The sequence below is a fragment of the Patagioenas fasciata genome, chromosome 2 (assembly GCF_037038585.1).
Source record: "Patagioenas fasciata isolate bPatFas1 chromosome 2, bPatFas1.hap1, whole genome shotgun sequence".
Classification (NCBI taxonomy): Eukaryota; Metazoa; Chordata; class Aves; order Columbiformes; family Columbidae; genus Patagioenas; species Patagioenas fasciata.
This window is the reverse complement of record NC_092521.1, coordinates 166,007,828-166,033,806: the sequence shown is the minus strand read 5'-3', so window position 1 is coordinate 166,033,806 and position 25,979 is coordinate 166,007,828. Positions and strand designations below refer to the sequence as shown.

The 25,979-nt window shown below is 44.3% G+C and overlaps 1 protein-coding gene across 1 annotated transcript in view; it reads right to left on the bottom strand.

Annotated features, from left to right (window-relative positions):
• The window catches only part of LOC136097813 (vasoactive intestinal polypeptide receptor), a 123,380-nt gene that overhangs the window by 6,690 nt on the left and 90,711 nt on the right, over window positions 1-25,979 (bottom strand). The window contains exons 7-12 of the mRNA XM_065830589.2: window positions 19,720-19,870; window positions 17,447-17,507; window positions 15,004-15,073; window positions 9,974-10,065; window positions 2,847-2,976; window positions 1,413-1,454 (exon numbers count right to left, since the gene is read on the bottom strand). Of these exons, the coding sequence (XP_065686661.1) occupies window positions 1,413-1,454; window positions 2,847-2,976; window positions 9,974-10,065; window positions 15,004-15,073; window positions 17,447-17,507; window positions 19,720-19,870 (546 nt within the window). The remainder of the gene's footprint in view (window positions 1-1,412; window positions 1,455-2,846; window positions 2,977-9,973; window positions 10,066-15,003; window positions 15,074-17,446; window positions 17,508-19,719; window positions 19,871-25,979) is intronic.

Sequence of the window (25,979 nt, the reverse complement as noted above, 5' to 3'; positions counted from 1 at the left end):
AGCTTCAGTAGATAGGCTCATCTGATACAGGGAAGGTGCCAGACTACTTAACTTTAATGGCAACATATTCTATGCTTTGTCAGTATAATTAAGATTTCTTTTTTTTTTTTCACTGCCCTGTTTTTGTCCAAATACAAATTATTTAACTGTAGTTTATATGCGATGCTGTTAATACAGTGGTGTTTTTTCGAGAAAAGCTACTTAGAATGTCCCGAGTTGCAAGGGACCCACAAGGATTATGGAGTCCAACTCCTGTCCCTGCACAGGACAACCCCACAGTTCACACCATGTGTCTGATGGTTTTGTCCAGTCTCTTCTTGCTCCTGCTCAGGGACTTTACATACGTTATATATGTACACTGTGCAGATTCAAATCCTGAACAAATCTGGCCACCTGCAGCCTTCCAGTGCAAATGTTTAGATAGCAGTATGAATTAGCTAAAACAGTCGTGCCTGAGGGTCCCTGGGATCAGCAAGCACTGGAACGGTACAACACCAGGATGCAAACCCCAGGGCTGGAAACATGCGAAAGGCAAGATCAGCGCTTGTAAGGTAAAAACATGTTTACCTGGTGCTGGTCTGCGCCTAACAAGTCATATCAATGCCTATACTGGTTTTGGATCGTTAATAAGTTTGCGTGGTTCTGTTTTGCTCTGTGCAAGGTTTACTGGCAAAGGTCTCTGCTGGAGCTGGGCTACCTGCCCTGTGTGTCACTGTGTGATGGACACACAGCATCAGCGCGGCTGAAGGCAGCACCAGAGCTGTAAGAGAGCAAATTGTGATTCTGGACACTCTTCCTCTCCCCGGGAAGCTTGGAACACAAAGCCAGATCACAGCTGCTGCTTTCTTGTCCATGCTCTGTTTATTGAGCTGAACACGCTCCAGCTGACGGCAGCTCCAAGTTTTTCGCTGCTCACACCTATGCCGTAGCCTTTGCGATGTGGGTTTAATCAGTCTCTGCTGAATTTCTTACAGGCTGACGGAGCACGGTACAAAAATATCACTGCACTAACGAGCTTCCATCTTGGCAGTGGGCCTGATTCTGCGGAGGATTTGTCAAGGCTCTAAGCAAGGCTTAGCAGATGGGCTTTAGCCTTGCCTGCTGAAGGTGGTCCCTTTGGATCAGGGTTTACGCAAGGTCATATGGGACTTCTGCTGATGCTGTCCCATGGATAAAAGAAGGACTCAGCAGCAGCAATACTACGGTGTGCACAAAAGTCATAACAAGTTTATTAACTGTTCTGTGAACTGTCAGGCAAATGGTTGAATTGTTTTTATGGAGTGAGTAATTTGACTTGGAAGCTTCCCCTTAAAACAGTAACATCATGAATAGGACACTTCTCAATCCACTCTCCACAAGCATTCAATTTGTCTTAGCTGGGAACATTAACCAAATGACATCGTCGGTCTTACCTCTCCATTGAGAAAACAGTACAGGACAGCCACCACAAATCCCTAGGGAAAAGGAAAGAACAGGTTTTCAGCATCTCATAGCTGATATTCACTGAGATCACAACCCAAACTCACTGCAGCCTTGAAGAAAGGGCACACTGCTGGTGGACTGCCAAGGTGCCCCTTATAAATCACTTGATTGCATTTTCCCTATATAAGGAGCAGGGGAAGACTGGGTAAGGTACCTTGCAGCAGATGTCTGGGTGTGAGTTCAGAGATTGCTCCAGCCTGGTGTTCAAAGCCATCAGCAGTCAGCTCAGCTCTAAGAGAGGCACTTGGTCATTCAGGCTGAGGCATTAGAGGCAACTGGATGGGATACTAGACTTAATTTTCCTGCTTTTTATTGGCTGTTGAAATTAGGGGCATCTAATTATGGTCTCATCATCAATGTCAGCGTGATCTCAGACACAGTATAGGGCTAAACTGTTCCTTTCCCACCTCGTTTTTGAGAATCTCAGCTTACACTGAAAAAAGTATAATAAACCAAACTTATCTCTAGCTGTTCTGGTTGCAAACACTAAAGACAAATACTAAGTCTAGGTCCATTAATCTCTCAAAAGAGAGATGCCAGATGTGAAGTGATAATGATGTGGACAGGGATGTTAACTCCATCACCACTGAACCAAGGATGCCACTGACACATGTATGGATGGTACATGGTGACAGATGCTGATGCAGACTGTGACAACACAGAGTGACCACAGCTGATTAATGGATGGATGCAACGGGATGAAATGCATAAATAAATCTTTCTTGTTGTGCAACAAGGCCAAGGTCAACACTGAAACTTGGAAACAGACTGAAGTGTGTGGGAGGGTCTAACAAGTAAACTTCATCAGGGCTCCCTGAAGATTAATGATGAGGACACCTCCGTTACCCAACCTTGTCGGGAACACATCTCCTATACCAATGAACTTGAACCCTGCTTGAGCAGGATCTACAGGCAGGACTTGTCTTATTAATGGAGGAGAAAGTTCACTCAAGTCAACTGGTTGAAGACAAAGAAGTTAATAGCCAGAAAGACATTCCTCCCAAATCCAATTTATCTCATCATACACCACGTCAATAGTATATAAACTGAAATGAGGTGCTCTTTTTTTCTCCCTTAAGTATAAAAAAATCCAGGGCAACTAACTTACAGAGGTACATTTCTTTTTCAGGTGTCTAAAATGAGGAGAGAATCTCTTTCTGGAATTCCAGGAGGCAAAATATAAAACGATCTTCCATCCTGACCAAGCTGGAGTGAGAAGCTTTTTCCTCAAAGGTATAACAGTAGTACTAGGCATGTCTAGAAAAACCCCTGCTCACATGTTAGCCTGTTCCCTTGCCATGCTTGTTACACTTCTCGCTGCAGACAGACCTGGTGACTGAGTGGTGGCCCAAAGGGTGGCTTACCTGGAACGACCCAACCACGAGCTCAAAGACCAGCTTCACTTCTGCTTTGAAATTGTCAGGGAAGAAAGCAAACATGATGTAGTGAATGCCAAAGAGAGGGATCAGCAGCAAGGTGGACTTGGCCAGTCTCCTGTTGGAAAGACAAACATGAATCATAATGGAAGAGGGAAGAGGAGCTAAAGGCGAAGCCGATGAGAAATCCTGCAGCTGAGCCCTATGCAACCCCTAAATTTTAATTTGCTGCAGTACATATTTGCTGATAGGCTGTATCATGCATGTTAAGTACCTTTATTTGCTCTTAGGAGATGTGATATGGGCCACTTACCCTGAGGTCCTGGGAACACCCAGCCTTTTAACAGCAGCCTCCAGCGAGGCAGCACCAGGAGGCCGCCCTAGACCTGCTCTCATACAAATATATTTGTACCTACAGCTAAGGCAGAGTCATCAGCCCCAGATTATTGGCCTGCAGACTGCAGGTGACTGGTGATTTCAGATGTGGAGACAACATAAAATGTGACATCTTTATTCCTAGTAACTTCAATGGAGGTATTTCTTTCTCCCTTCTCTCTTCTTCCCCTCCCACCGGAGATCTTTTTTCATCTCTACGAGCTAAATCATCATATAGTGCTGTCTTTGTTTGCTGAGGATTTCTGAAAATTGCAGCTTGTGGGAGAGAAATGGTATGTTTAGCTGAGAATAATGACAGGCTATCACACAATGAAAATCTCCAAAAGAGAGGGATGAACAGTATTAGTGCTTAATGGCATCAGACTGGGTAATCAGAGGTCTAATTAGGAAGAGATGATAATTTATTAAATATAATGATTATTAAAATATAGCTGATGGAAATAAGATGAAATCAAGGGCCTAAGGATGCTTATGGGGGTTTTGGGTCCCTTGGTTACCCACATCCTCCTGTGTTTCTCTGCCCCAGAGGCTTCTGGAGGAATTGAAGCTGCAGCTGGGATGTTGAAAATACTTGTTTCCATCTTCCTTCACCTTCGATGTTTCATCAGGTTCAGTTCCCTCAGACCATGACCATTTATTTGCTATCTGGATAAGCCCACTGGGAAGGCTGATGTGCCAGCTTTATGCAGATGATGCTCATCACTGTATCTCCCAGTAGATCTTTCCAGCTTTCCCTGGTCTTGACATTAAGGCTGTGGCTGGATGCTGTGGTTCACCAGGGAATACCTGCTGGTTGAACAGCATCTGGGTGCAACTCATTCCAGGCAAAACAAGTGCCTGTAGGAAGCCAAGGAACTTTCCAGGAATTTGCCTTTCCCACCACATCCCTCACTAGCAGGCACATTCCTGCTCATAGTAAGTATATCCAAAATTTGAGTCCTCTTGGATATCTTGCTCTGCCAGAGATCTGTCACAGTCATTGGTGACCATCAGCGTACTGTGTTCCTTGCTCTTAGCAGCAGCTCAGGGCAGCATGATCCACACTAGTATGGCCTCAAGTTGCATCAGGGGAGGTTGAGGTTGGATCTTGGGAACAATTTCTTCCCCAAAGGGCTGTGGGGCATTGGAACAGGCTGCCCAGGGCAGTGCTGGAGTCACCATCCCTGGAGGGTTGGACAGATGGAGATGAGGTTCTCAGGGACATGGGGCAGTGCCAGGGGTGGGGGAATGGTTGGACTCGGTGATCTTGAGAGTCTTTGCCAACCAAAATGATTCTGTGACCCAGCCATAATTCCTCCAGCTCCTGACATATGAGAAAGCAACTCATTTTCTATGCTGATCACAGTTCAGTGAATATCAGTTCTGGTTTTGCAGAGATTTCTCCTCTCTCCTTAATCTTTCAGGAACAGTCAACTTAAAGGAGATCGATGTGAGTTACCTTTGTGTACCATGTTCATATAGACATTGTTTGCAATCTCCAATGGATTATAAAATTTTATCTTATTATTGCAGACAATGTTGAGACCTTGGTTACAGCATTTTCCCTCCTGGCTAGACGGTGGCAATTAAAAGGGTATAAATGCCAAGCCTTATGAGCCCTCTCCTCCAGTTTCCACAACACTTCAAACCAGTCTTTTGCTCCCAGCATTGAGCTTGCTCAGAATATTGAGTGATGCTTTAGATCTCAGCTTGGCTTCAAGGCAAGGGATCTACAGTCTAGCCCTGTGATATTTAAAATTCTTCTCCCCTAAACAGTGTAATGTGGAAAATCATCTTCCCTAGTCATGGTGTAATTTATCCCAGGAAGCTAAACCTTGGCTTGGGAGATTGTCCAAAGCCGTTTAAAGTTACCTGCTGGAAGCTGTGGCTTCTCAAAAACTCATTACTTCCACTCCTAGCACAGTGTGCACTTCTTAGACCTACCCCCTCTGACAGATATACATGGTGACAGGTAATTTAGGGAAAACACATCTCCACCAGCCTGCACTGAACCGACTCCTCTCCTTGGGAGTGGATAAGAGTGAATCAACATTTTAGTCATGCTCCTTGAATGCATAATGGGAAAGTTACCCAGAAAACTTTGATGATAATATTGATCTATGAACATGTACAGAATTGAAAGAGATGAATTTTCCTCAAGACTTCTGTTGCAGAAAACGACTTCTATTTGCCTGAAATATTGCTGTCTCATTCTTGCCCATGTCTCTGTCATTTCCAGAAAACTCTTTTGGGAGACTTGTTTTCACAGCTTCCAATACATTAAAGCCCAGTTCACTCTCTGTAGCATTAATGAGTGAGTCAGCCTGCAGCTAAACCGAAACTGGTTGGAACTGAACAATGCTGTCAACATGTCAACGCGTCATTTTTTTTATATAAAATAAACAAGAGAAGGAGGGAGAAATGCAAATGAGAGATCCCTGATGTTGGTAGTTTAAAACATACTAGTTTCAGATTTGGCAGGAGGAACCCACACATATCATTAGTAGCATTTTTTTGCTAAGATCACATGGCTAATGGCATTTATAAAAGTGTCTGGACTCCAGATGACTCTACAGCTAGCTGTCTAAACATCAAAAACTTAGGACCACACTGAGAACTCCCCTTAGTGAGACAGACTGGGACACTTAACATGAATTTCTAAAGGAAAGTGTGGTGTCTCATCTCCCACTGCAGCCAATACAGTCAACAGAGACTTCAACATGCCCCAGATAATCTGGCTGGTGGCCAGCTGCCAGTGTATAAGGGTACGAGTCTCACATAGGTCCTGGGTCCTATATAGTCCAGGGAAGTATTTCAAATGTCTTAAAGCATCTCATATGGTTCAGATTGGATATTAGGCAAAAATTCTTCATGTAAAGGGTTGTGAAGCAGTGAAACAAGCTGCCCAGGGCAGTGGTTGAGTCACCATCCATGTAGGGGTTTAAAAGGCATTTAGATGAGGTTCTTAGGGACACGGTTTAGTCCTTGAGTGAGGTTATGGCTGGACTTGATGATCCTGAGTGTCTCTTCCAACTGGAATGATTCTATTATTCTATGATTCTACGATATGGCTTGGACACCTATAACTGAGCAACTGATTCAGGCCCTAGTGGAAATGAGATGTTTTTCCAGGTGGAAGAGGAAGGTGAGAAACTGAAGATGAGAAGAGCATTTATACTTCAGCAGCACCTCGTGTTTGTCAGGCCAGCGTTACTTACTGCCCTGAACATGTGACGTTTGTTTACAAGGCAAAGAGAATCTTCCCTGGCAGCTCCCACTTCATTGGAAAATGTGAAGTAAAAAGCCCTGAACCTAAAGCTCAGTGTGACCTCCGAGGTAATCTGGGCATAACCCTTCCATGTGTGTTGGCAGCACATCTGCTGAGATGAACAGGAGTCAACTGGTCCGGGCTGCTGCTTAGTACTAGAACATATTTCCATATGCTGATTTAATCTATGTACCTGGCCAAAGCTGTTGCAATCCTGGGGGTACGAAGATACAAGGCCCAGTTGAAAACACCTAAAGGGAGGTGACAGAAAGCACGGGGTCTGGTAATTTTGTCATGTTATGATGAGAGAAAAAGAGGTAATTTGCTGGGAGAAGTTAAGGTCAAATACTGGAATTTCCTTTCATAAATCTGAGAATCTCTTGAGGCAGATTAAATGCATAATTTACCACCAGTAGAGAGAATGACTCAGTGTCATGCTGGTCAGTATTTAAGGACCCTATTGATATTGTCTGCCATCTTGCAGAAAGATTAAGTGAGCTCAGATTCTTCAGGGCACCAAAGTGCACAGATCCCTCCAAAGACAAAGAAGATTTACCAGCAGTGGCCATGTATCACAGTATCACAGTATCACAGTATCACAGTATGTTTGGGATTGGAAGGGACCTCAAAAGATCATCCAGTCCAATCCCCCTGCTGGAGCAGGAACGCCTAGGTGAGGTCGCACAGGGACACGTCCAGGCGGCCTTTGAATGTCTCCAGGGAAGGAGACTCCACAACCCCCCTGGGCAGCCTGGGCCAGTGCTCTGTTACCCTCACTGAGAAGTTCTTTCTCAAATTTAAGTGGAACCTCTTGTGTTCCAGCTTGATCCCATTACTCCTTATCCTATCATTGTTTGCCACTGAGAAGAGCCTGGCTCCATCCTCATGGCACTCACCCTTTATATATTTATAAACATTAATAAGGTCACCCCTCAGTCTCCTCTTCTCCAAACTAAAGAGCCCCAGCTCCCTCAGCCTTTCTTCATAAGGGAGGTGCTCCATTCCCTTAATCACCTTTATTGTCCTATGCTGGACCCTCTCCAGCAGTTCCCTGTCCTTCTGGAACTGAGGGGCCCAGAACAGGACACAATGTTCCAGGTGTGGTCTCACCAGGGTGGAGTAGAGGGGAAGGAGGACCTCTCTCGATCTACTGATCACCCCCCTTGTAATACACCCCAGGATGCCATTGGCCTTCCTGGCCACAAGGGCCCAGTGCTGGCTCATGGTCATCCTGTTGTCCACCAGGACCCTCAGGTCCCTTTCCCCTACACTGCTCTCTAATATGTAATTTCCCAACCTATACTGGAACCTGGGGTTGTTCCTGCCCAGATGCAGGACTCTACACTTTCTCCTGTTAAATTTCATCAGGTTATTCCCCACCCAACTCTTCAGCCTGTCCAGGTCCCGCTGGATGGCAGCACAGCCTTCTGGCGTGTCAGCCACTCCTCCCAGCTTAGTGTCATCAGCAAACTTGCTGATAGTACACTCAATTCCCTCATCCAGATTGTTAATGAATATATTGAATAGTATTGGCCCCAGTACTGACCCCTGAGGCACTCCACTAGATACTGGCCTCCAACTGGACTTCGCACCATTGACCACCACTCTCTGGCTTCTCTCTTTAAGCCAGTTTGCAACCCACCTCACTACTCTATTGTCGAGACCACACCTCCTCAATTTAGCTGTGAGGATGCTGTGAGGGACTGTGTCAAAGGCTTTACTGAAGTCAAGGTAGACCACATCCACCGCTCTGCCATCATCCATCCACCTTGTTACATTCTCATAAAAGGCTATGAGGTTGGTCAAGCATGACTTACCCTTGGTAAAGCCATGCTGACTGCCCCTAATGACCCTCTTATCCCTGATGTGCCTTGAGATGACACCAAGGATAAGCTGTTCCATTACTTTCCCAGGGACAGAGGTGAGGCTGACCGGTCTATAATTACCCGGGTCCTCCTTCTTGCCCTTTTTGAAGACTGGAGTGACATTTGCTTTCCTCCAGTCCTCGGGTACCTCTCCCGTTTCCCAAGACTTGGCAAAAATGATGGAGAGCGGTCCAGCAATGACTTCAGCCAGCTCCCTCAGCACCCGCCGATGCATCACATCTGGACCCATGGATTTATGGATGTTCAGACTATTTAATTGCTCCCTAACCCAGTCCTCATCAACTAAAGCAAACTCCTCCATTAACCTGGCTTCATCCGGGGTCTCAGGGGTACAGGGTTCCCCAGGACAGCCTCCAGCGGAGTAGACAGAGACAAAGAAGGCATTCAGCAATTCTGCCTTCTCTGTGTCTTCCGCCACTAGGGCACCCACCTCATTCATCAGTGGGCCTACATTGCCTCTGCTATTAGTTTTATCTGCTATGTATCTGAAAAAGTTCTTTTTGCTGTCCTTGACCCCTCTCGCCAGCTGTAGTTCTAAGGAGGCCTTGGTTATCCTAGCTGCCTTCCTACATCCTCTAACAGCAGCCTTATATTCCTCCCAAGTGGCCAGTCCCTGCTTCCATGACCTGTAAACTCTCCTCTTCTGCTTGAGCATACCCAACAGATCCCTATTCAACCACGCAGGCCTCCTGGCTCCCTTCCTCGACTTCCTACGTGAAGGCACTGGACTTTTTCCTTTCGGTTCTTTTCTAGGAAACATTTAATAAATATCCAGGATGGTGGAAACACTGAGCCAGGACATCGGTAAGAGTCAAAAATAAGCTGGTTTGAGTTTTTATTTTATCTGCATCGAAGCCAGAATAAATCCATGCAGATAAACAGATTTCTTGCACTCTTAAAATACTGTAACTAAGACCAGTCCTGGCCACTGAGATGGGTCCTAATCTCACTTTCATGTTGTTTATTATAAAATACGAAACATTAAGGTCAATGTTATACCTCTGGAATAAAAGCGTTAGTCAAGCAAAACTTCTGGGACGGTGCTGCTTCTCAACAGTGAAGAGAAATGCATTGCATTAATCCAATGTAGTTTAAGGCTCTGCCTCAGGGTAAGGAAAACTTGCCATAGATTCTACTGAATGTATTAATTTTCTACATGTCTCCTTTGAAAAAGAGAGCTGAGGGTAACTACTTCAGAAAATAAAGCCTGTGTGCTGTGGCCAGCTACTCTTTGTTCTCCTTTGTGTCCCTCTACCTTCAAAATTCAATAAATACTGAATATATAAAGAAAAACCCTATTTTCTTTCATGATCATTACTGTTGCTCTGACTTCTTCATCATTAGTCCCAGCTTAAAGCCTGTCTTAAAGTCTGTCTGTTCCATGTGACATAAAACATGCTCAGTCATTTTAGCAAATGCCCCATTTCCTAATTTCTGATCAGCTTAAATTAAAAAATTGACTAATTTGTTAATTAGCAATTACCAAATACTTTATTTTGGTCAGTGCAGACAGACACAATACTGAGCTAACAGCCAAGAGGTTTCCCCAAAACCATACAACACAGTTTAAAAAGTCTAGGACTTACGAATATTGGCTGGTTTCATTGCGTCCAACGTCTGGGGAATGCAACTTCTGAACTAAGATACGGATGATGCAAATGAAGAGAATGAAGTTCACCTGTTGGGATGGGCAGAAAGAAAACAGAGTGGAATACAAAATTAGTATTTTTGTCCAGTGAAAAGAGCCAGTCATTAGAGGGGGAGTTCCTTTCACTTTTTGCCATGGAGCAAGCTGTTGTTAAAAAGCCATGAGCAGAGAACCCCACTCTGGGAGCACATAGTAAACCGACACAGGATGGCAGCCATCTTGGGCCTGACATCAGCCTGCTTGGGACTTTGTGTCATACATCCCAAGTATGATGATGTCAAACCCATAGAGCACAGCTATGCACGACGTCCTGCTGCGCGGGGGAAGTGCCGACGACAGGGTGGGAAAAGAGCCTGGAGACTGAGTGGAGCGACGGACGTCAAAGCCCTCGGGAGACGGTGACATGGGGCCGGCGGCTGAGCATGTCAAGGACTGAGGTGGTGAGCCAAGGGAACCGAAACAAAACACAAAGCCATATCCACTCAAGCGAGCCTCTGCTTAATGCTACCAGGCATGTCTTCTCTGGAGAGAAGCTGAAGATCTTGTATAACAAGGGATAGACCTCACCAACACAGCGGACATTCTCTCCTACGACGTTAGACCAGAGAAGTCTAGCTAACACCTAGATTTTAGATGGTCCTTTTCACTCAAAATATCTCAAAGTGCTCCATCAACACGCTCAAGTAACGTTAACCTTATTTAACAGCAAAGGTGTGAAGCTAGGAATGGCAATTTCCTAACAGCACCTAGTAGACGGCATGAGTTGAATGGTCTTAAGGTCTAACCCAGTGAATCACACTGTTATTTGTGCAACATATACAATAGAAAAGCGATGACAGATTTCTGTAGACTTAGTTTTTGTTTGGTATACAATCTCTGTATTTATCCTTTCATGGTTAGAAAACGCACAAATTATTCTGATTTCTAGAGACTTAAAGGCTGGAAGGGATTGGGTTAACCAGGCAATCTGATTTTCTGCAAAAACAGATTATAAAATTTCCTTCAGCAATTCCTACATTTATCTCAGCCAGAGGTGAGTGAAAGAGACTGAAGCACATCTCTCATTTAGACACTCACACTTTTTTTCAAAGGCTATGAGTGATTGGAAATGAATTGTTTTTCTTTGTTATGAGGTACTGCTTAATCTCTTTTTATCTGTCCCATGCCATTTATCACAGTATATGTTCGTATTTATTTGCTTATAAAAAATGGTTTGCATTCAACTTGGTGGCAAGTAAAATTGAGGAGTTCAAAGCAGTATTATTTAGATCAATTACTCTAATAAGCATTGATAGTTCTGAAGGCAAGATCAGAGCAGTTAAATACTGTGTTGACTCGTAGTGGTCAAGAGCAAACATGAACACAGGGCAGTGCTGAGTCAGGTGGAGTGAGATTTATACGTTTAGTAGAGTTTTAGTACTGCATAGTAGAAGATATGGCTACCAGGCTACTGGAGAAGTTGGTTGGCTTATTTTTCAACCTAGAGTATAATCAGAGGCACTCGATCTGTTCCCAGTGCTTAATATCTTATGTATCTTCTATGTGTATTTCTTCTGTCTTTTGAGATCTATGCTTTATTCCCATGGACATGGAGAAAATGTCGCATTACTCCCTGAAGAAACCTGCTGTTTATCAGATAGCAGCTATCATGCCCTTCCTTTTGGACAGATCTATACAATATCTGCAGAAGGAAAATCAGAAATGGCTGGGTAAATTTTGTTTGGCAGTGAAGAAATAAATGTTCAGCCGAAAGAAAATACAGACCCATTGGTGCAGGGAGAACAGGGTGTATTTCTTTGCCAAAAGGTTATCTTGGGAAAGGGAAAATACTATGTATAGCTTTCTATGATGATATAAATATTTTGAGATGTGTCATCTAAGCATAGTATTTCTTTTCAGTGAGGTGAATAGAGCAAGATGAAATTATTCTAACTGTTTCAGTTTGGAATCCCTGTGTGACAAATGCTCCAGAAAAAGTCTTCTTTTAAAGGTCATAATATACATGGAATAAGAAGAATGTATGTCTAAGAAAATATTTCTGTTTGAAAGAGATACATTTGGTTTCATTTCTGTTGCATTTTTTTCTTCCCGTCCCACATACTTGTTTTCATTTAAGAAAACTCAAAGCTAAGTTTATCATAGAACCACAGAATGGTTTGAGTTGGAAGGGACCTTACAGATCATTTAATTCCAACCCCCTGCAAGGGACTCCTTCCACTAGACCAGGTTGCTCAAAGCCCTGTCCAACCTGGCCTTGAACACCTTCAGGGATGGGGCATCCACCACCTCTCTGGGCAACCTGCTCCAGTGCCTCACCACCCTCATGGGGAAGAATTTCTTCCTTATACCTAAATCTACCCTCTCTTAGTTTAAAGCCATTACCCCTTGTCCTATCACTACATGCCTTTGTAAAACATCCCCCTCCAGTTTTCTTGTAGGCCCTCTTCAGGTAATGCAGAGCTGCTGTAAGGTCTCCCCAGAGCTTTTCTTCTCCAGCTGAACACCCCAACTCTCTCAGCCTGTCCTCCCAGCAGAGCTGTTCCAGCCTCGGATCATTTATGTTGCTCCTCTGGCCCCTCTCTAACAGGTCCATGTCTGTCCTGTGCTGAGGACCCCAGTGCTGGATGCAGCACGGCACGGGGGTCTTACCAGAGCAGAGCAGAGGGGCAGAATCACCTCCCTCCACCTGTTAGCCATGCTTCTTTTGATGCAGCTCAAGATACAGTTGGCTTTCTCCTTGGGGTTGCTCTCAATCCATTCTCTGCCCAGCTCCCGACCCATGTACAGGATCTAGCACTTGGCCATGTTGTACTTCTTGAAGTTCGCACAGGCTCACCTCTCAAGCCTGTCAAGGTCCCTCTAGATAGCAATCCTTCCCTCTGGCATGTCGACTGCACCACACAGCTTGATGTCATCTAAAAACCTGTTGAGGGTGTCCTCAATCCCATTGGCCATGTCGCCAACAAAGATGTTAAACAGGACTGCTCCCAATACTGATGTCTGTGGAATGCCACTTGTCACTGGTCTCCACTTGGACATTAAGCTCCTGACCACAATTCTTTGAGTGTGACCATCCAGCCAATGCCTTATCCACCAAGTGGTCCATCCGTCAAAGCCATGTCTCTCCAAATAAGAGACAAGGATGTTGTGTGGGACAGTGTCAAGTGCTTTGCAGAACCCCAAGTAGATGACATCACTTGCTCTTCCTTTGTCTGCCAATGCTGTAACCTCGTAGTACAAGGCCACCGATTTCTTCAGGCATGATTTGCCCTTAGTGAAGCCACATGCCTAGGTGTAGTATCCAGGAGGATCTGTTCCATGATCTTGCCAGGCACAGAGGTAAGACTGACTGGCTGGTAGTTCCCCAGGTCTTTATTTTTTCCCTTTTTAAAAGTGGGGGTTATGTTTTCCCCTTTCCAGTAATTTGGAACGTCACCGCATTGCCGTAACTTCTCAAATACAATGTATAGTGGCAGATGTATCTTATCAGGTCCTATGGTCTTCCGCACCTCTAGGTTCCTTAGATGGTCTCAGACCTGATCTTCTCCTACCGTGGGCAGTTCTTCATTCTCCCATCCCTGCCTTTGCCTCCTGCAACTTGGTCAGTGTGGCTAGAGCACCTGCTGGTGAAAACTGAGGCAAAAAAATAATTGATCACCTCAGCCTTCTCCATATCCTTGGTAACCAGGTCTCCCATCTCCTTCCAGACAGGGGCCACATTTTCCTTAGTCTTCCTTTTATCACCGATGTACCTATAGAAGCTTTTCTTGTAGCCCTTGATGTCCCTGCCCACGTTTAAATCCATCAGGGCTTAAGCTTTCCTTATCTGATCCCTGGCTGTTTGGATGATTTCTCGTATTTCTCCCAGGCTACCTGTCCTTACTTCCATCCTCTTTAGGCTTCCTGTTTGTGTTTGAGTTTGTCCAGGAGCTCCTTGTTCATTCATGCAGGCCTCCTGGCACTTTCGCATGACTTCCTCTTTGTTGGGATGCATTGCTCCTGAGCTTGGAGGAGGTGATGCTTGAATATCAACCATTTTTCTTTGGCCCCTCATTCCTCCAGGGCTTTATCCTATGGCACTCTACCAAGCAGATCCCTGAAGAGGCCAAAGTTTGCTCTCCTGAAGTCCAGGATAGTGACCTTGCTGTGCATCCTCTTTGCTGTCCTAGGGACTCAAGCTTGTTTGATTTTAAGTTTTGGCTTGATACCTGACAGATGAAACACTTAATATTCAACAATAATGGAAGTACTCAGAGTTCCTCAGAAAAGTCATGGTTCCTATGGTCAGAATTGATCATATCCAGAGAAGTAAGAAGTCAACCCCTTCCATTGATTTATCTGGAAATTAGCCAAGCTGCCCAAGAACTTACTTTAAAAACACATAGTTCGAATCCAACTTTGCACTGGATGCTATAACGAGAGGTAGATATCTGGGGGAATTCATCTAACCTTTTTTTTAGCTATGTAGAAATTTATGGTAGGACTCATCCCATTTTACTTTATAGTGTTGACATCTACAACTGAACAAGTCATCCTGGACTCTGCATATGGTCAGCTCAGAGAAACAAAAACATTCATGGCATAATTCACTTGATCTAATTTAGACATCCACTGATTCATTAGACAAAATGAGCCTTTTCTGGATCTCTAACCATGTTTCACAATCTCTTCATGTCTACTGCACCAGAGTGCCCAGGGCGAGTAGCTGAGATGAAGATGATGAGAGTTACATCAAATGAGCTCCAACTTGGTTGCCTAGTTACTCAAGTTCTTCCCCTGGTCAATGCTAAAGGTAAATACGTTTATCTGGAGGGTGAACTTCCTCATCCTAAGACAATCTACAGTGGGATTTTATCTGTCAATGCATTTTCAGTGGGCATTCACAGAACACTTCTCAACATCCCTTCACACCCCCACACTTAGCATTAAAGATGGCTTTGCAGCCAGCAGAATGTGCTGATACTTTACCAATATAGACACCAAAATAGGTGTTTTAATGATCCACCAGTATGGTGATTCCACTATTTCCTCCCAGCACCTAAAAAGAAACAAAACCAGACTTAAAATAACAAGCAAAGCAAGCAAGAAGCTGTGTACACCTTCTCAGGTAGCTGTTTTCCCTAAATGCTAAAGATGGCTATGCCAGGTTATGTGAAGAGGACTAAACCTGGTGTGCATGGATTGGGAAGGGCTGAAGTCTTGCTTTGCGATGGCTTTGAGCACTGGTGGGTACCAGCTGCCCCAGATATGATGCTGTGAGGTTTTTTTCCTCTTGGTAATGGAATAGGCTGGAAGATATTATATCAGAGTGAATGTAGGGGAGGATGGTGATTTGCTTAATTTCTCCTACACTGTGGTCTGATAGAAGGAAATGCTATAAAAATCACATTTATGAGGCCTCCAATGCTATCCACCACCATGGGTGGAGATTTGGTTAAGCGAAGAGCAACTGGCACCATCAGAAAAAAAGCAATGTGCTCTTCCGAAAAAGATGACAGACAGCCTATGGTGTGATTATTCCAACTAAATCTATCCTAGCTAGCTGCATCTGAGATATGGATCTAATCAGACAAGTCCATAGGATCCAGAGTGTGATTTGTTTTGTCCTGAAGCCAATATTGTCTGCAAAACACATCACTCACCTAGGCCATCTGGAACAATATTTAAAGGTAACAAGGAAAAGACAGAATAGGAATGAAGTAGAAACAATTAATATTGCTTGGGACACATTTATCTGCAGAACTCACAACAGTCGGGTGATCAAAGGTGCGTTTTTAGGAGAGCATTCATGAAAATTGCTTTGCGTCCATGTTTGAAATAGATCGGTGGAACTCATCATAGACAATTTCACCTGGATTCAGCTCATGTAATTCAAAATGTTGACAGTGCAAGTCATAGTAGATGAGGAGAGGCACTTTTAGGGCACAGTTCCTGAGACCTATTTTAGGCAGCAATTTAGGATGGAATAATTGCACTCTATGGACTACACTGACTACATCCCTAGCTATAAAAGCAGACTAGAGTGAATTGCTCACATACAGATGCTTATACTTAGTCAGGTGCGTGCTGCCCTTTCATTTAGAATTAAAGTGGCCCTAATTATGTCTAGTGCACTTCATTTTTAAAATAAATCCAGGCAGTATGAATGAAGGTCACTTTAATTTGGAGTCAGAATGTTTAAATAGAGGCTTAATGTTGTTTAACCAATCTTACATAATTAGGTTTTATTTAATCTGGATTAATTTCCTGTAATTTTTCTCTGCGGGTAATTATAGAGTGCAAAAAAAAAAATCTATGTTAGGTATTAGTATATCCTGTAAATTCAGAGTTTGTTTCACTTGGCACAAAAATGTAGAATTATAAAGCATCCAGAAAATGCAAATATGTCTGTATTTTTATTAAGAATTGCTGGAGCTGAGTGGGAATAAATAGCAATAAGAATTGGCATCCAGACTGGTTCAATCCTTTGGTCTCTATCTCAATGTAGAGGCTATTTATTAACAGAGTAAATAAGGTCAGTTTTATGTAGATAGAGTGAAAACATTTAAAGAAAAGTCAGTGGCTCTCAGGAAATGTGTTAGCATGACTACACATCAAAAACGCAATGAGAAAATCTGAGCTGCTTCTGCTGCAAGAAGGACAAATCAGGACACATTGGGAGAGAGAGAATGCATGAGAGAAAATGGAGTTAACCATATGCTGTAAAAGCAAGAAGTGAGGGCACACACAGCGAGTACATAATAAGCACCTGATTCTGTAACTCTCTGGAGTGTTTTCTCATAAAAGCCTTTCCAATAATTAAAGTTTGACTGCTTGAGTAAAAGCGTGAAGGAGGATGGCAGGATCAGATCCTATTTGCTTGCATATATCCTCAGGTAGCTCTAATATCCACTTCATTTGTTTTGCTCTATTATATCTGCTGCTTTCATAAACTATCAGAAGTGGCTGCTAGGTTAAAGAGGAAGAAAAACAGATCCAAAAATCTGCCTGGGATGGAAAAAGTGTGTTTTTGGAGTTTTTCTATGGGTGTGCTTATTAAATATCTGGTGCATCATCATATTTAGGGTCAATTCTGCAGGATGTAAAGCTTTGCTCTGAACACAGGGCAGGTGTTCTGATAGTATCTTCATTATACACAAGATCACGGGGCCAAATGTGACCATCAGGGTCTGGTCACAAATTCCCTGCAAATATCCTGACCAAGGGGTTGGGAAACAAGGAGCGTGACTAAGTTCACATAAAGTGTGTGTCTTCAGGAGGATGTTGGAGCGTTTCCCATCTCCGACGGCTCTGACCACCATGGGGGTTAGGGTGGGATGGCTGGGTTACTAAAACTGCAGGGATCTCCTTGTCCTTCTGCGGAAATAAAGGAAGAATTATAAAGGAAAGAGAATCGAGTACATAGACTTACCCAACATCGAAAAAGTAAATCCTGACAATAGTCCAAGCAGTGATGAACACAGAAGGGGCACCTGGCAAGAGAAGAGATGGTGTTACTGTCAGAAATCATTATCAATGTTTTCCCCCACTCTCCATATCTCCCAAGTGACTGAGGTGATGCCTTCCCTCAAGACCGGCCAAATGCTTCACATTTTCAACGCTCACATGCCAAACAAGCAACATGTCGCCTTTCCCTCCCACTTGCCATGTAAGGTGAGTTTCCCATAACTGCTCCTGAGCAGATTTATCTTCTTGTTGTGTTGCCTACAAAAAAAAAACCCAAACAAACATAACACTTCTGATGGTGAAATGCAAGGAATAGGGATCATTTTAGACATCTACAGTGTGGACACCTGCATATGAGCCAGTCACCACAGGCTCTCCTTAGCATCAACAGGGAGGAATATAGACTTCTAACACACACAGGTCATCTGAGCTACTTTAGCTTTTGGACAAGAAATATGCCCTTGGACTCCCTTGATGGTATTTCCTGGATCTCCACTGAGTATAAAGGGAGCCTGGGGTGACACGTTGTAGTTGGCTGGATGAACCTGCCTCTGCACCTCACTCCATGATCTTCTGCTGATTAGGGTGGTCTTGTTCCATCCTTGTGGTATCTCCTTTCTCTGCTTTGTGTTTTTGGTTAGATTTAGATTGGAAATGCTCCAGGAAGGACATATCACTGCACCAGTCACGGTATTGCATATTGCTTACTACCAGTGATGTCCAAGTGCAATGGTAATACAAGCAGTAAGAACTGTAGTGAATGTGTCCAGATTATTAATTCCCACATGATCCACTTCAGATCCATCACTGATGTTCTTGCAAATGATAGATGACTGAAAGGTCAGGAGATCCTTCAAGCACCTGTCACGTTCCTGAATTGCCCTTCCTCACCCAAGCAACCTCAGAATACATTATGAGTCCAAGAGATTTCCTTTGATTTAAAATCATTAGCTTCATACATTGTTCTTTAAAATCTGCCAGCTCTGCTGTGCTGGAAGAAAAGGTATCTATGCACAAGGCAAGTTTAAGGAAGGTCTGACCTGAATAACTGCATCTGAAACAAAGTCTGCTAACATCATCTCTTCTTATGCTTATAGCATGGAGAATCATCTCCGCAGTGTGAACCCAAGCGTAACTCCTGTCACTTTAGATGGAAGTTACTCTACAGCTAACTGATCAACTCCTGAGTCCAGGCATACCCCTGTACATCAGAAAATTTGTTCTTCCCTTCCCTTCCCTTCCCTTCCCTTCCCTTCCCTTCCCTTCCCTTCCCTTCCCTTCCCTTCCCTTCCCTTCCCTTCCCTTCCCTTCCCTTCCCTTCCCTTCCCTTCCCTTCCCTTCCCTTCCCTTCCCTTCCCTTCCCTTCCCTTCCCTTCCCCTCTCTTCTCCTCTCCTCTTCTCCTCTCCTCCTTCTTTTCTTCTTTCCCTTTCTTTCCATTCTCCTTTCCTTTTGTCCTCTGATTATTTTCTAGTTTCAGCTATTGAGAGCATGGAATAGAAAGCCATTTTGCTTACTTATACATATATCTTCAGCTAAATGGCTTAAAGGGGCAAAGAGATCTCTGTTTCCTCTTCAGAGAAAAAAAGAGAAGTTGATCTGGTAGGATTAATTTACATAAGTTAGCAATTTGGCTCTGAGCAACTTTGTGAAGAGTTTAATTTTGTCTTCCTTGCCATTTTCTTATTTTATATTTTACTTTTTTATGTGTATGAGACTGGATACACATTAAAGCTGGAGAAATCACGAATGCAGTAAGCAGAAGGTTATCTGTATTAGCACATAGGTGATGTGATCTTGGGATAGCTAGCTAACCAGTGAGACAAGGAGAAAGTGATGGACTACAGTGTCTGGTTCAGTCCAGGAGTCCTGCTTCACTGGGCTGCATCCTTACAATTTAAGGCAAATGCACGATGTCAACTTTGGGATCCCAAAAGGGACTATAAAGGTGATGAGGAGTTTCAGGTCCACACTCTTAAAGACATTTTGGTTCTCCATTATCAATGAACCCAGGACAAGATAAGTTCTTAAATACCTTTAAAGATTTAGGCTAATGCTGTTAAACTCCTCTGGCCATCACTTGACCTTGCTCCTGGTTGCACTAATAGTTCTTGGCAGCAAGGTAACATGTGTTCTACATCTGAGCCCTGTTTGAGCCCCTAAATTTGGGGATTAAATTGCTGTTAAGAAATGGATCACCAGGATCATCTCTTGGCATTCAGTTTTGAGAAGATGCATACCCCAGCCAATCAAGATGTACCACCAAAAGTATTTCCTTTCTGAAAAGAAGATGACCAACAGGGTGTGAAGATACAACCCCTCCACCAGGAGCCAGAAGAAATTGGCCATGACACAGTACTGGAAGAAAACCATCATGGCTTTGCAGCCTACCTGGAAGAGAGGAAAGGAAGAGTGGTGAAATTCAGCATATTTCCATAGTAAAAACACCGAATTACCAGTAAACCTTGCTCTGCGTGTACTTTGGGATTGCTTTTTGCAGCACCTGAAGCCCTTATGGAATCAGCTCTATGGTAAAAAGCTAAGGTCATAGAATCACAGAATGCCCTGAGTTTGAACAGACCCATAAGGATCATGGAGTCCAACTCCTGTCCCTGCACAGGACAACCCCACAGTTCACACCGTGTGTCTGAGGACGTTGTCCAGTCTCTTCTTGAACACTGTCAGGCTTGGGGCTGTGACACCTCTATGGGGAGCCTGTTCCAGTGTCCAGCACCTCTGGGTGAAGAACCTTTTCTTCATGTCAAACCTGAACCTCCCCTGGTGCATCTTCCTGACATTCCCTCAGGTTCTGCCATTGGTCACCAAAGAGAAGAGATCAGCACCTGTCCCTCCTCCTCCCCTTGTGAGGAAGCTGTAGCCACCATGAGCTCTCCCCTCAGTCTCCTCCAGGCTGAACAAACTAAGTGAGGTAGATATGTTTGACATACATTAACCCCCACATGAAGAGTGCAGCTGTGTTCTTGAGAGACCCAGCTCAGGTCTGGCTGCCATTTGACTGTGTGAGCTTGGAGATGCACTCAAGCTTGGAATCCCTGCCAAGAAGGTCCTGCCCTGATGGACACTCACCAGCCTCTCTGCTCTGCCAGGGCTGGGTTTGTGGGGCTAAGCTGTGAAGGAAACCATTGCACTGGTTCAGAAAAACCCTCCAAAAATGTGCTATTCTGAATGCAGACCAACTCGCTGGCTGGTTTGCAGTGCAGCCCAACAACCCTTGGTTCAGTGTGATGGAAGTGATTTGCACCAGAGAGAAAATGAGAGGGGGTGAGAATTTCTCATGCTATTTCTGGCAATATTGTTGGCATCTTGATGAACAAGAGTGACTTGGGCATCAGAGTCTGTGGGACTGCCTGCTAGTGAGTGTTACCTGGCTCCCTGAACACAAAAAATTAAGCCTCTGATTTGACCAAAATGTTGTCCAGGGTAAAAAAAAAAAAAACCAAAACTAAAATCAAAACAAGACACACAAACAAACAACAATAACAACAAAACCCACAAAAAAACCCTGTAAAAAAACCCCAAACACACAAAAAACTCAACCCGTGTGAATTAGCCCTTGAAAACAAAGTCTGGTTGTAATCACTTCATAGATGGGTATATATTGGAAAAAAATAAAGGGGCTGGAGACAGGGATTTGAAGAAAGCCAAGTCTACAAAGAATTGTGAATACTCAGTAAAGAAATGAGGGACTGGGATACGTATTTTTAAAATAAAGAAAATGATAAGGAGCAGAAGAAGTGTAAACACTAAAGATCATGGGCAGATGTGACTGCATTGAAAAGGGAGATATTTGAAAAGGGAAGGAGGATTGCTTTTCTTCAGGAAATGAATAATTAAACACAGTAACTTGGGAACAGTCACCTTACAAAATTAAAATAAAATAGGGTGGGGGGAGGGAATTTCTGCCTGAGACTGGGGTCCAAGCCCACTGAAAATCACCTGAAGGTAGAAATCTGCTGCCCAAAGCAGCACGTCAGCCCTGGCCATTGCCCCAGCGCATGAGGTATCAGGTCCAGCTGCAGATTTACAGGAGATCCTTGGTTGCACCATTGTACACTCACACTCTCTCTAATCATCCTTGAAATGTTGATTTGGCAACAGCCTTGTTGTCTTCACTGATTCTGCTTGGGTAATACCCTGCACTTATTGGGGAAAGGGCATGAGAATCTGGCTGCTAGCACTCCCTGTTTAGTGGCTCTTCCCTGGTGCTCTGCATATGCAACATGTTGAAATTAGAGCAATAATTGGTTTGCACTGGTGACAAGCTCATACCTTCCCCCGTCCTCCCTCTCCTGCTGAAAACAGTTGCTATGAAACACACTGGTTAAAAAGCAAAGCGTGGAAAGCGTTTTCTTGATGCCACATGTTTGGGTGAGGGACACGTCCCCACTGATGGCTCCAATTTAATTCAACCCTCCCTTAGTGCCCGCCAGTATGTGGCACTGGGGACCCTCATGGGCTCCAGCTAATCAATTTATACACAGATGAGCTCCCTCCTGTGAGGCAGATGGCATAAGCAGAGACTTGCTGCAGGGTGGTGACGGGGGAGGGTGGGGGCAGAGCGGGCAGTTAACTCCCAGGGAGGGAAGGTGACACAGAGCTGAGCTGACAAGGGCTGGGGATGCAGCAGCATCCCCCCTACGGCATCCCCGCGCCCTTTGTTTCTCCCCGCTGTGCTGTGCATATGGCCGTGGGACGTGGTCACACCTCATTTCTTCTGCCCAAAGCCTGAGTGCCTGCTCGGTGTGTCTGCAGGCAGTGGGGGTTTGCTGGTGTGAGCGCACTCAGCCCTTCTGGGGCTACTGAATTATTTTATAGAATCATTTTGGTTGGAAAAGGTCCTCAAGATCATTGAGTCCAACTGTTACACCACCCCTGGCACTAACCCGTGTCCCTAAGAAACTCATCTCCGCATCTGTTCAACCCCTCCAGGGATGGTGACTCCACCACTGCCCTGGGCAGCCTGTTCCAATGCCTGACAATGTTTTCCGGGAAGAAATTTTTTCCCAATATCCAATCTAAACCTCCCCTGGTGCAACTTGAGGCTGTTTCCTCTCATCCTATCACTTGGGAGCAGAGCCCGACCCCCTCAGCTCCAACCTCCTTTCAGGCAGTTGCAGAGAGTGATAAGGTCTCCCCTCAGCTCCTGTTCTCCAGGATGTAGCCCCAGGTCCTTCAGCTTCTCCCCATCAGATTGTGCTCTAGCCCCTCACCAGATTCACTGCTCTTCTCTGAAGTCTATCAGTATTTGGCCTAATTCAGCAGCTCACAGCTGAGATAGGAGGTTTAAGGAAGCAGTTTTGATGCAAGTCAACCACATGCTCCTCAGACATGGATTTGCTTTGGGGACTCAACACTGGATATTCCTTTCTGGATGGTTGCACTGAAGCTATAGCAGAGGCATGAAGATGAAGCATGTCAGAAGGAACTGTTACACTTTATGGGACCAGGAAAGGCTGCTCACAAAAAGCGTACGTGATTTCTGCCTAACAGAAGCTCTCGGGCAGGGATCCCTGACCTGAGTTTGCGGAGCTACTGCTGTCACAGAGACGAACCTGTGCTGAACTCAGGCTGTGGCAGCAGAAGCCCCAAACCTGTGTATCCCAATCCACCACCTCTTCTCCCAGTACTGGCAACTATTGCTTTTGTGGTAGTTTCTGGCCGTACCTCCTTCCCTAATGTGGTGGTGGCTTGTTATAGCCCTGAGGTGGATCATGCACATGGGCACGCTGGGTTTTGGCAACTTCTCTGTAGCAGATCAGTTCTTTGCTCCGTGCTGAGGGTTATTTGAGTAGTTGCTACCAGTCCAGGAATTTTTAGTTTTCTCTGGAGAAAGGATACTTTTTTGCATCACTTTGAGCATATGGCAGTAAGATACTGCAGCCAGAGATCCCCTGTGGCATGGGGATGTCCTGCACTGGAACAGATTTAGATGCACTGTCCTGTCTTACAAATTATACCATGGCATTTTCTCACTCCCTGGGCTTCTTGTTGCGATAATCTGAGATAGCTAAGTTTCACTGTTGACTGCAGTGTTGTTCTTCCCTTGATTCCTCTTTGACATTCAACTCATGGACACATTTGGAAAATAGCCCTTCCTGGCTTTTAAAAGACCTGATTACATGCAGCACTTGGTAATAGGTCTCTACCTTCCCCATTGATTGGATTCAGCCTCAGAATGGCTGTTACAATGCTGGGAAACAAAACTCTCATTTATATAAGATGCTTTAGCCTTTAGATGACAGACACTAGGCAGAGATGAACTGTTACATATCACAGAAGACTTTTTTTCATAAAGAACAGACCTCATGACGTGTCAGTGTTGAAAGACTAATACAAGCTACATGTAGAAAAGACATTTTCAGGAGGAAAAGCAGCATTACAGCACAACCTTTTTCTGTGCTACGCCCTTCTGCTATCTTACTTACAACAGCTTATTTCCCCACCTTTCTTCAGGGATCTTGCCCTGCTCATTTCCACATGAGATGCTGCAGTGAGATGATCTTCCTTGGCTTTGTGGATGGGACATCTAGCCAAGTGTCTCCTCTCTGAATTTCTACAGCTCAATACAAGTAGCTTTGTTGGACAGGAGTTGGTCTGAGGTTTTGAGGGAAGTACACACACACAACCAACATATGTATCGGCCTGCTGTGAATACGACAAAACTCTACAACAAAAAAGGTCAATGAACTCTACAGAAACACTACAGTGCATTACAGAGCATCACTGCACTAACGCAAGTTTCCCTAGTCTTCTTTATTGGGGATATAATAGAATCATAGAATAGTTTGGGTTGGAAGGGAACCTTCAAAGGTCATCTGTGATGTGTTACAGGTCTAGGACTTGGGTCAAAGGAGTTAGACTGAAGAAGTATAAAGGGGCACTGGAGTGATTAATCATTCTCCCACCCATCACAGCTGGCATGGGAATACATTGCGAGGCAAACAGTCTCCCTGAGTCTCATTGCCCCAATCACAGGAACCCCCAACAAGAGACCTGACCTGTCCCTCGCCGTGTATGACCTCTCCTATACATGGAAGTGACCCCTGTGCAGACCCCGTGTTCCATCATTGTACCCTTGAACTCTGCAGCTTCCTGCAGTGTGGAAAATTTGTGGCAGGGCACCAAGACATATTTAAGTCAGCTTAAAGACCTATTTAAGGCATCATATGTAACCCTGGGCAATGCTGTAGCTCCTGGCGTTATTTATGAAGGTAGGACAGTGCCTCCAGCCCAGTTTCCAGTGCCTTAGGCAAAAGCCTGGGCTCAGATTCACCTCAATCAATCGTGAAACCTGGAGGCCTCAAAATCCCCTTTAAAGTACTTTGGTTCTTTTACCTGAGGTACCACAGCTGCTGTAGGAGGAAGAGCTTTACACAGGGATTTCTGCAGGAGACTTCAACAGAAGATGGGTGAAAAACTCATTTTCTCAGTGATGGATTTATCCAGCACTTTCCTTTCATGTTGCTCAGAAGGGCTGGTTGCTGAGTGAGTCACGATGAATTTGCCCTCAGCAATAGCTGCTCCTTGCCCCAGCCTGGTCAAGGAGGCTTCATTAATCTTATTTAAAAGCTTTATATAGCTCCCACTCATGATCTTGTTGCTGAGGCACACCTGGAAGACAGGGTAGCACCAAGCAAGCAACACCTGCTGAAATTAGCATCTTCAGAGACAGGGACATGCCTAACCCTACATCTCCATAACTACAGTGCCATTTTAGACACTCATGCCATTATCATAACTAAATTTGGGAGTCTCAAACTTGATCCACTTCTCAGCTCATGTGCCTAAATCAGACTGAATTCCATGCCAGCTCTTGTCCTGTTGAGATGTTCACCTCAGCCAAGGTACGATGTAATCTGTAATGAGGATGCAATAACCAAATAATTGCTCTGCTTCTAAGATTACATGGTATGATTAATTCCCCAACTCACTATCTTGTCACATTCATACAACTGACAAACTCATGACAGTTTTATCCTCTAAATACTGTATAGCATTGTCCACAGCTCTGCTTTGTCCATTAATCCCTGTGCATGTTGAATGGAGATTTCAGGATAGACTTAGTTTCCAAATGCATGTTTTTGCTTTTCATTGAGTACTTTTCTCTGCATTTTTTATTTTTTTTTATAAGGTTGATTACTCTGTGAGACAAAACATTTTAATGGGAAGAGTGGATATACTGTACTGGCCTAGGTATTATTACCTCTGTTAAGAAAGGAAGGGTGAGGATATTCAATGAGCTTTGCCTTAGGAAGATGTTTCTCAAGCCAATATTGTTTACTGCAAACAAAAAGAAAATGTCTCTTGCCCACCAAAGTGGGGATTTTTGTTCCAACTAGAGTGTAGAGCCATGGTCACCTTCACAGAGTAGTGACCATTGATCCTAGCTTGGACCTTTCCTGAGGAGGTTGCTAAAATACAATATTGTCTCTTTATAGTTCCAGGCTATTTCTTGCCTCATTCCCACGCTCAAGGCTAT